Source organism: Ichthyophthirius multifiliis (assembly GCF_000220395.1).
Source record: "Ichthyophthirius multifiliis unplaced genomic scaffold scaff_1120509250155, whole genome shotgun sequence".
NCBI lineage: Eukaryota > Ciliophora > Oligohymenophorea > Hymenostomatida > Ichthyophthirius > Ichthyophthirius multifiliis.
Genome location: NW_004087034.1, coordinates 31,558 through 42,457, shown reverse-complemented (window position 1 = coordinate 42,457; position 10,900 = coordinate 31,558). Strand labels below are relative to the sequence as shown.

The following is a 10,900-nucleotide window of genomic DNA, read 5'->3' as shown; positions in this document are numbered from 1 at the left end:
TTAAATACAAAATTAATATATATTTAAATAAATAAATATAAATAAATTTAATAATATTAATAATAAAAAATTATTAATAAAAAAATATATACTTAATTTATTTATTGATTATGATATTTTTTACATTTTTTTAAATATAAAAAATATCCCTAATTTAAAATTTTTCTGAAATACTATATAAAATATAATTATAGATTTTTAAAAATTTTCTACTCATTTTTTTTTCAATAAAATAGTTCTAATAAATATAAATTACATAAATTTATGAAAATTTAATATATATTTATAAAATAAATAAAAATAAGTCCAATATATTATTAATTTTTTTATTTTATATTTCAATGTTTTAAATTATATTTTTAAAATAAATCATACTATTTTTAATAATATAAACTTTATATAAATTTCTATTTATTATCTTGATTTTTTACTAACTTATTTTCTTCTATATAACTTTATCCCTAAATATTTTTATCATTCTAATATTAGCTTTCAACCCAAGATTAATATTTATTTTGTTCTAAAAGTTGTAACTTTTTAAAAAAATATTCCAAATTTTAAATTGGTTAAATAATTTCTTTTTATTTGGAGTTAAAACGATTTCCTATTTATTATTAATTTAGATTGAAAAACCTTAATTAATATTTTATACTATTTATATCATTTATTGCTTATTCAACATTTATATTTTATAATTTATTTTAAGATTTTTCTACTTTAATTTGATTTTTCTGATTAACTTTTCTTTAAATCTACATAAGAGATAGTTACTCATTTTAAATTTTTGATGTTTGAATTTCGGGTTATTAGATATTATTTAACTATGGAAAATATTCTTAATAAGTATTATTTATTTTTGGATTATTTTATAATCTGTATTGTATTCTTTTGCTGTTTATTTATTTGCTTTATTCTTGCTTTTTCTACTTATCACTTATTTTAAATTCATCAGATAATTTAAAATTTTTTAAATCTACTTTTCCGGTTTGATTTGTTTATGTTATTGATGATTAAAGGTCTTTACTTATATGAGATATTTTACCTTTAAATCTTTATTAGAAATTCATTTTTTTATAATTATTATTATTTCTAAAGCTAAATTATTATAATAAGTAGTACGATTTTCTACAATTTTGATTTTATATTTTTTAAAAATAAATAAATATATTAAGCTATTTATTACTAATAAAAATTAATATATTTTCATAAAAAAATCTGCTTTTTTTTTAAAAAAAAAAATTATATAAAATATTAACATTGTTAATTTTTTTATTTTTATATTTAAAAAAAATAAAAAAAAATAAGATGAACATAAAAAATTATTTCATATAAATTTATTAAAATGGTTTAATTAATTTTATTTAAAAAAAAAAAAATTCTGATTATTTTATTTTTTTACCTAAAAAAATAAATAAAAATTATATATTGTAAATAAAAAATAAAATATCGATATAATATTATTCAGATACTCATCGAACCCATTCATCGATTTCTTCATCTAATTCTTTGTATTCGGTTCTGAATTATTCATGAAACTCTTCGTATTAATCTGTTCCTTTTGGAAATTCACAACTAGAAACATAGTCTTTAACTTATTTAAGCTTTTCTTCTAATTTTTAAGCGTTTTATCCTGTTTATCTTTTCATTTCTTATCCTTGGAATAAAAGTAGATATTCTGGTTCAACCTTAATAGAATTAAAAAATTAATAAATTATATTTTTAATAAAAAAATATTTATATAATATATAATATATAATATATAATATATATATAATATAAAATATATAATATATAATATATTATATATATAAATTTTATTTCGTTTTTTTTACTTTAACACCAAAGTATTTTCTAGCAAGAATTGCCTTATCAGTGTCAATTGAAATAAATTAATATTCTTAAAATTTATTAGATAATTATTCGAAATCTTTATCTTATTTTTCGCATCTTTATTTTTTTTATAATTAAATAATTTTATTGTTTTTTTTTATATTAATTTTAAACAAATAAAAATGTTTTTATTTGTAATTATAACATAATAGTATTTTTATAATAAATTTGATTATTTTCATACAGTTTTTTTTTATTTAATACATTATGATTATTTAATTTATTATATTGCTTTATTATTTAAAATTACAATGGATTCCATGATGAATGGAAATAAATTACAGCTAATCTTGGCTTTAGTTTATCTAAATATGTTTTGGATTGTTTAAAATCTGAAAAAGCAGCAACTTTCGAAAAATAATTTTAAACTTATGATTATAAATTAAATAATTTAAATGATTTTCTTGCAATCATTATTTTATTTTATTTTATTAACTTTTTGGTATTTTATTTTTATTTATTAATTTTTTCTTTTTTCTTTCTTTATTTTTTTTCTCTTTAATTTTTTATATCAATTCTATAATAGTTTATTATTTTGTTATAATTTATAAAAGATAAAAAAAATTTATAATAAATTTTTATTTAATAAAATAATAAATACTTATTATTTTTTTTCTTAAAAAATAAAATTTATACAAATTATTTATTTATATAATGAATTTTTTTTTAAAAACAAATATTAAATTTAAAAATCAATTTTTTTTAAAAAAAAATTAATAAATAAAATAAAATAAAAAAAAAATATCACATTTTTAAAATTTTAAAATAAAAAAAAATGATAAAAAACATATTATTAATTTTAACAATTTTCCTACTAAATTTTACTATAACTTCTTAATAATGCAGTTTTCCTTTTATTTTATAAACCGGTACAGGATGCCCTGAAAATTATTTTTTCAGTTCAACATCTTTATGTTGTATAAAATGTCCTGAAAACACAATCAATTCTGTAAAAATAATAAAAATAAAAATAAACAAAAAATAATTAAAAAAAAGGCAGATTTTTAAACCTGTGTATGTGCTTGGAAGCCCTCTTAATAGTAATTCTTCTATACTAACATATAAAATAAAGGCGGTTTATATAACCCTACAGACGGCGGCTATTGCCAAGCAATAAATGATCAATAATAGAGAACCCCAAATTGTCAATAAGACAATAGTATATTTAGAACAATTGATTACAACGGTAATAACAATCAGAATTGCTTCGAATGTATAGGATCAGTGGATAGAAGAAATGAATAAGCATATTGTCTTCCATTAAAAAGGGAATAAATGAGAACTGGAGTTCGAGAAGTGAGATGTACAATACCATTGAATACATTAAATAATTGTATAATAGATGAATAATCAAGTGAATATGCATAAATATAGCCCTATTATTAATATGATAATTAAAGAAAATTTACTATATAAAATAATTATTCGATGGATGGTTTTAGTTTTACATAAGAATAAATCGAAAATAATATTCTGAGAATGATTTCTTATAAAAGCCAAAATTTAAAAGATTGCTATACAGATTGTAGTTATTTAGTTAATTAGTGTCTTTTTGAAGGATTAGGAACTAGTAAAATATACCCTACTTGTTAGTTTTTATAAAATATTGAAAATAGTTTAGTTAGGGATGTTTTGTATCCTAAAGAGGATAATTTTGAAAAAAAATATACTAATAATGTGTCTTTTGATATAGAAAATGAAAATGAGGGAACAGTGTCGATTTTACCGCTTTTTATTGCTATTTATTAAAGAGATGGAACTTTTATTGATTTTAGAGAATTAAGTAGTGATTTGTAAGTTTGCAACAAGAACCTTTATGATGGTAAAGAATATAAGAAAATGGGAACAAATTTTGTTAATGCTTGTAAAATTGATTTAGAAGATTTCTTAAATGATTATTAGAATTAATCTTATAGTTATGAAATTTATATAAAAGAAAAAGATAAAACATTTTCATAATTAATTATTTTTTCAGAAAGATATTAAAATGAAAAGTTAATTAATTCTAATAAATTACTAAGACTTTATATTATTGATAAATAAACTTTTGTAATATTAATATATATAATTAAATATAGTAATAAAATAATATATATATATATATATATATATATATATATATATATATATATATATATTTTTTTATAAAATTTATTTTTAACTTTATCAAATTTATCTATAGGATGGATTTATTTAATATGCTTAATCTATTTTTATTAATATTAATCTTGTAGAAGATTCGATTATTAATATTCCTTATATTTAAGTTAAATATTAAATTGTTCAAACGCCTAAAAAAGGTTAAGAATATTTAAAATAAGTTTAGTTTTAAGTAAAAGAAAAATATATATATATATATTATATACTTAATAATATATTAAAAAGGTTAGTTATTTTTTTAGTTTCAATTAAATATGGATAATTTTAATAGCTACTTTTAGCGTATTTATTGCTTTATGTTTTATTTGGATAATTTTAAGAATTTACATATGGACAAAATATAATCCTTCAAATGATGGAGTAAAAATCATTTAAATTTTTTTAAAATAAAAATTAAGGTTTCTCGAAATTTACCTAACTATGGAAATAAATTGTTTTTTGATGCTTTTTATATAATAGTAGATGTTTTAGCTGATGGAATTTTTTATTATGTATTTATAACTGCTTTTTTCTTATTTATGTTTTATAAAGCAACCACAATTCCTATTATGTTACTACCATCATAAGAATATTTACCAGAATAATACATTCCTTTCAAAATAGCAATTGGAATAAGTTTTTTATTAAAATTGATTTCCACAGCAATAATGGTTTACAAATAATCAAGTTGCCATATTTATTTTCTAGATTGGGAACCTCCTCGTAAATATGAAAGTAAAGAAGAAGACAAAGGTAAAATATATATATATATAGATATAAAGATAAATATATATATATATATATATATATATATATATATATATATATATATATATTTATTCTTATATTTATACATATTTATATAATTACTATATATTATAGTATTTCAGTATGGAGAACTCTTTTTGTTGCTAATGAATTTAATGAACTAAGTGTTTTGAGAACAATATCAGTGGAATGGTCTTTATTTTTCTTGGGATTATTTATGTCAGGTTTTGAATGGGAAAATACAGCAGCTTAGCAACCTACTATACATAGAGAATTAAATACTGATTCTGTAAAAATAAATATAGTTTTGAAGTTATTTATTGGATGTGGAATTTTCTATGTAATTGGTTTAGCTTAAATTATTTTAAGACAATTAATTAAAATTTGGTTTCCATATAATATTTAAGACTTTACAGATTTTTGTTCTGTAGCAAATATTTCTATTTTTATTTTTGATGATTATTTGCATGGGTATTATGTACATGGATAATCTCCGGATAAATATGCTGAAGGAAATGCTTTATGGCTAATGTAATGTCTAGGTGATGATATTGGGCATGGAGATTTCTTAACTAATATATTTGGATAAAATGCACTTTAGCAATAATAATAAATGATGAATAATTCATTATTAAATAGGAGTATATAATTTTAATAAATGATGTAAGCTTAATAAAGAGGAATGTAAGGAAATTTTAATAATATGTAATTACCAGAATAGATCAGTGCGATTAAAAATAAAACATAAATGGCTAAAAGAGGAGAAAGAGGTATAAATAATGCAAACTAATAGATTTTTGAATTATTTTTATCATGGGATTTACGAGAAAAATTAGATAAAGTAATATAAAAAAAATATTAATTAAAAAAATATATAATTAAAATATATATATGTAAATATGTATATATATATATATTTATATTTTTTATATATAGTTGCTTGATATAAAATAAAAGTCTATTTAATATTAATAATGTTTAAGCAATTTATAAAAAACTTAAATAATTTAGAAAAAGAATGCTTAATAAACATAAAAATAATAAGTTCTTAAAAGCGAATAAGTAGATGAAAATAATTAATTTAAAAAAGATTAGAAGGATTTAGAAAATTTTAATTTGCATCATGGAAATGATTTATATAAATATAATATGGATCTCGTTTTGAAAAATGTTGTCGATAGTATGTCTTAAGGAACAGGATAAAATTCTAATATTTTCTAAATGGATTTTTTTTAGAGGTGGTTATTACATTTACCACCCCCTAATCATACCGATAAAAGATTTAATTAAAACATATTCTATATTGATGAAGATTATGGTTTTAAAAATATCTTTTATTTAGGTTAAGAATATAATTTGCTAATGTTTATAATTATTACGTTTGGATTCTCTAATGTTTTTACTTAATCTACTTTAGCTTCTATTATAATTACTTATGCTATTGATTATATTTATAAGTTTATAAGATAAAATCGTGGTTAATCTAATATATCACATAAAGGAGGAATTGATGATTAATTTTTAATATGAAATACTTTTTGTATTTTTAAATATATAAAATGTTATTTTTTTAAAAGATTTATTATATTTATTTTTATATATGAATTAATAATTTTTATTTTTTATTTAAAAAAATAAAAAAAAAGAATAATTTCTATTTGTTTATGTTTTATATAATTATATAAATATATAAATTTATATTTTTTTATTTTATTTTTTCAACAAAATAAATATAAAAATGAATAAAACAAATAATAAAAAATAACATACTTAATAATATACATATTCTTTCATTTTTTGTAAATAAAAAACTAATTTTTAATAAAAGTAATTATTCAATAATTTAATTTTACTCAAATTCTATTATACTACAATTATTTTTTATCCAAATTATCTTTTTTTAAATACTCATAAATAGTCCATGCGATTGCTCCTTATGCTCCTTTTTTAAGCATTCTGGGCAAAAAACCTCTATAAAATCCTTAAAGCCCCTCATCAATATATATAAATCTAACTAAATTAAAATAGCTTTTACTTTCTCCTCTAACCCCCTGATATCTAACTCTAATATTATCAAAAGGATAATAAATAATAATGGCTATAGTTGCAGAAATAGCTCCTGAAAAAAAATAAAAATAATTACTTGGTTATTTTTTAAATAAGTATTCATAAAAATTCAATAATTATTAATAAATAGAATACTAAGTACCACTAAAAGGCAAATCTCGCATTAACATAGGCCCTATACCTCTATAAAATCCCTTTAATCCTTCATCTATATATATTTTTTAAGCCGCTTATATTATATTTTTATATTCATTTTGTCCTATTACCTCAAATCGAGTCTTCAAAACAGTCAATGGAGTAGTAAATAAAGTCGTAAAAAGCATTGCAACAGAACCGTTAAAGAAATTTACAAATCCATTATATATATATTTTTCAGGTTATTTAGGTAATGTATGCATTATTAAGGGTAAATTGGTTATTCCGTTAAAAAATATGCCTAGACCAAATGAAGATTTTAATAAACAGATGGTACCGCCGCGAAAATAGCCTTTAATACCTTCTTTTCTATATATATATTTCATTATGGACCAGAGCTCGGATGGATATATACCTCGATAGTTTAAAAATACACTGGATGTACGCATTACTTCGAATGGTTGGGATATTAAAGTAAAACAGGCACCAGCTATGAAACTTTTGTAATGGATGTATGCTTTTATTATTGAATTTTTATCTTCCATTTATTTATTTATTTCTTAATTTTATTTTGACTTCTTTTTATTTTATTTTAATCGAAATTTCTTAATGATTTCTATTTTTTTAGTAATTAATTTATTGTTATTTTTTTATTTTTTTTAAATTTTGTTTTTTGTTTTATTCTTAATTAAAAAAAAATATTATATCTTATGTTTATTTACAAACAAATACAAAATTAATTGTAATCTTATTAATATAATAAGACTATAATAACTTTAAATTTTTATTTTACTTATTTAATTTTTATTTACAATCAAATATAATAATAAATGTTTAAATAAAGATGTATTAAAATAAATACAAGTTAGTATTTATAATATAATAATAATAATTAATAATTTAATAATATTAATAATTATTAATATAATTATATTTATAATTATTATATTTAATAATATTAAGAATTATTAATTTATTATTTCTTTTATTTAAAAATTTGGCGCTATAATTTTTTTTTTTATCTTAGTAAGAACAAAAATAATAAATTAAAAAAAGCATAATTATATTTAAATAAAATATATTTTTAAAACTAATAAAAATGATTGAAGAAACCGCAGAACCCCAATAATAATAAAAATCAGAATAAAACAAACCCAAATAATTTGTTTTAGATAGAAATTCTTTACAAGAATATTATCAATAAAATTTTCCAATTAACCAATTTTATGATTGGTTATGTTATTGTAATATAAAAATACAAAAACATAAAATATTTTATAATAAAATAGCCGAATCTTAAGAATATTTTTAAAAAAGAGAATTTTCATTTACATTTCCAGGAGATGTATATTGGCGTTATATATTTTTCAATTCAAAAGAACACCTATTGTAAACTTTAATTGAAAAAGTACCAGAAAAAATAGATATAGGGGCCGTATTTAATAAATAAGGATAAAAAGGTGACATGAATTTAAAAGCTATAGAAAAAGTAAATAAATAAGAAAAAAAATTAAATATAAAAAAAAGGAATTTGTAATTGATATTGATATGACTGATTATGATAATATAAGAACTTGTTGTACAGGTGCTAATATATGTGAAAAATGTTGGAAATTCATGAAATATGCTTGCGAATTAATATCTAAAACTTTAGAAGATTTCGATTTTAAACATGTTTTGTGGGTTTATTCAGGAAGAAGAGGTATACATGCTTGGATTTGTGATTCTAATGTAAGAAAAAGTTCAGATAAAATAAGATCTTGCATTATTGAACATATGAATTTAATTATAGTAAAATAAAAATTATATAAATTAATTTTAACAATTTTTTTATTATATATACAATTATATTTTAATGTTATATAAAAATAAAAAAAATAAAAAAATTAATTATAAATATTTTATAAAAAAAATAATATAAAAAAAAAAATTTGATAAGTATTTATATATATATATATTAATATATAAATATATATATATATATATATATATATATATATATATATATATATATATTTTTTTTTTTTTATTTTATATATTATAGGATAATGATAAAAGTGATCATTATTTAAAAAGTCAACTTGTAAATTTAAAAAGTCATTATTTAATTGATAGGGCATTTTTAAAAGATGGTGATAAAAATGATAAATTTGAAGAAATTATTTTATAAGATTAAGATCTTTTTATGAAAAACCTAAACTTATTTTAGACTTTGTTAATAAAAGATGTCCTTTATTATATTCAAGAATTGTAGAAAATTGGAAATCTAAAAATACATCAAAAGAAAGATACTTAAGCTTAAAAAATGAAATCGAAATAAATAAAGATAATAAAAATAAAGATAATAGTTTAAAAAATTTTATGGAAGAATTAAAAATATGGCTTTTGTATCCTAGATTAGATGTTAATGTGTCTAAAACAACAAATCATTTATTAAAATCTCCATTTTGTATTCATCCGAAAACTGGGAATATTTGTGTACCTTTTACTAGTAAAGAAATTTAAAATTTTAATCCATTTGATGTGCCCAATATGAGTAGTATTAATAGTGTAGAAGGATAAAGAAAGTTTAATGAATATTTAAATTTGTTTAAAAATTTTGTTAATTAGGTTAAAAATGAGATAAATAATTGATTTTTTTTGTTAATTATTTAAACTTATATATATTTTTTTTATGTTTATATACAGATATATTTTTTTTATTTATATATTTATATTTTTTCTTATTTTATAGTTAATAATTAAATAAATTTTATTTTATTTTTAAATAAAACTGTTTTAATATAATAATAAAAAGTAAATATAGTATTTATATATTAAATAACTAATAAATAAAAATAATTATAAAATAGCAGAAAAACCATAAATATATAAAATATACATAAGTAAAAAAAAGAAAAATTATGGGTAATTGTTGCTCAAATTAAGATTAATAAACATTAGAAATATTAGATTAAAAAAGTTAAAATATAAATTAAAATAAAAAAAAAGTAAATTAACACTAAATATAAGCATAAATTTAAGAATAAGTGAAATAAACCCATTTAACAAACTAAAATTAAATCAATTTACATTCTTCTTAAAGCTAAAATACAACAATTCAAAATGAAATCATATATGCGGCATGTATTTTGGAATCATAAACAGATTTAGAAATATTTGGACATGTCTTTTTTAAATAAGAAAATAATAAAACAAAAATAAAAGTAAGAATAAAAGGATTAAACAAAGGAAAGCATGGTTTTAATATATATGAATATGGGAACTTATATAATCCAGGAGGACATTATAATCCATTTAATAAATAACATGGAGGACCTGAATCAAAAAATAGACATGTAGGAGATTTAGGAAATATTGATTATTATAATAAAAATTTAGAATACGCAGAATATGAAATAGAGGATGATTAAGTCATGTTGACTGGGTAACATAATATTATTGGAAGAGCTTGTGTTGTACATAAAAATGAAGACGACCTAGGTCTAGGAGGTAATAAGGAATCATAATGTGATGGAAATGCAGGACAAATTGTAGCTTTCGGAGTTGTTGGATTATCAGATAAATTTAATTTTTATTTTTGAAAAATCATTTTTTTATATATATACAAATATATAATTATGTATATATTAGTATATATATATATATATTTATATATATATATTTAATTTAAAGTATTTTCTATGGAATATATTTTTTTTTAAGTTTTTTAATTAATTTTTTTAAAAATACTAATTATGTTTTATTAATTTCAAAGTATTTAATTTTATCTCCTTAAAATATTTCTTTATCTTATTAATTTTATTTAATTATTTAAAAGAAATATTTAAATTAATTTATATATTTTTAATTAATTTATATATAAATAAAATTTATTTATAAATTTATATTAAAAAATAAA

The 10,900-nt window shown here is 17.6% G+C and overlaps 4 protein-coding genes across 4 annotated transcripts, besides 25 other annotated features; 2 read left to right on the top strand and 2 right to left on the bottom strand. All coding sequences in view use genetic code 6, as the record gives it.

The window, feature by feature from the left end:
• Positions 1–51: a microsatellite.
• Positions 13–81: a microsatellite.
• Positions 22–72: a microsatellite.
• A 1,289-nt stretch (positions 82–1,370) lies between the features above and the next one.
• Positions 1,371–2,304, bottom strand: IMG5_052030 (thioredoxin h2, putative; the record flags this gene model as incomplete). Its single annotated transcript, XM_004037400.1, has 3 exons — positions 1,371–1,685; positions 1,833–1,947; positions 2,141–2,304. The coding sequence occupies 3 exons, from the start codon at positions 2,302–2,304 to the stop codon at positions 1,470–1,472; spliced, it is 495 nt and encodes a 164-aa protein (XP_004037448.1). The 3' UTR covers positions 1,371–1,469.
• Positions 1,730–1,812: a microsatellite.
• Positions 1,731–1,807: a microsatellite.
• Positions 1,731–1,808: a microsatellite.
• Positions 2,305–2,360: a microsatellite.
• A 1-nt stretch (position 2,361) lies between these two features.
• Positions 2,362–2,398: a microsatellite.
• Positions 2,399–2,841: 443 nt separating this feature from the next.
• Positions 2,842–2,885: a microsatellite.
• A 1,057-nt stretch (positions 2,886–3,942) lies between these two features.
• Positions 3,943–4,028: a microsatellite.
• Positions 3,979–4,028: a microsatellite.
• A 570-nt stretch (positions 4,029–4,598) lies between these two features.
• Positions 4,599–5,741, top strand: IMG5_052020 (meckel syndrome type 3 protein mekelin, putative; the record flags this gene model as incomplete). Its single annotated transcript, XM_004037399.1, has 3 exons — positions 4,599–4,782; positions 4,920–5,438; positions 5,734–5,741. The coding sequence occupies 3 exons, from the start codon at positions 4,599–4,601 to the stop codon at positions 5,739–5,741; spliced, it is 711 nt and encodes a 236-aa protein (XP_004037447.1).
• Positions 4,788–4,910: a microsatellite.
• Positions 5,640–5,681: a microsatellite.
• Positions 5,647–5,681: a microsatellite.
• Positions 5,742–6,650: 909 nt separating the features above from the next.
• Positions 6,651–7,544, bottom strand: IMG5_052010 (solute carrier family member 38, putative; the record flags this gene model as incomplete). Its single annotated transcript, XM_004037398.1, has 2 exons — positions 6,651–6,916; positions 7,007–7,544. The coding sequence occupies 2 exons, from the start codon at positions 7,542–7,544 to the stop codon at positions 6,651–6,653; spliced, it is 804 nt and encodes a 267-aa protein (XP_004037446.1).
• A 327-nt stretch (positions 7,545–7,871) lies between these two features.
• Positions 7,872–7,943: a microsatellite.
• Positions 7,874–7,913: a microsatellite.
• Positions 7,879–7,975: a microsatellite.
• Positions 7,883–7,966: a microsatellite.
• Positions 7,976–8,098: 123 nt separating the features above from the next.
• IMG5_052000 (hypothetical protein) lies at positions 8,099–10,583 on the top strand (the record flags this gene model as incomplete). Its single annotated transcript, XM_004037397.1, has 5 exons — positions 8,099–8,243; positions 8,289–8,488; positions 8,527–8,790; positions 9,044–9,131; positions 10,219–10,583. The coding sequence occupies 5 exons, from the start codon at positions 8,099–8,101 to the stop codon at positions 10,581–10,583; spliced, it is 1,062 nt and encodes a 353-aa protein (XP_004037445.1).
• Positions 8,843–8,925: a microsatellite.
• Positions 8,943–9,015: a microsatellite.
• Positions 9,318–9,346: a microsatellite.
• Positions 9,647–9,728: a microsatellite.
• Positions 9,659–9,732: a microsatellite.
• Positions 9,662–9,721: a microsatellite.
• Positions 10,584–10,596: 13 nt separating the features above from the next.
• Positions 10,597–10,663: a microsatellite.
• Between the last annotated feature and the right edge of the window lie 237 nt (positions 10,664–10,900).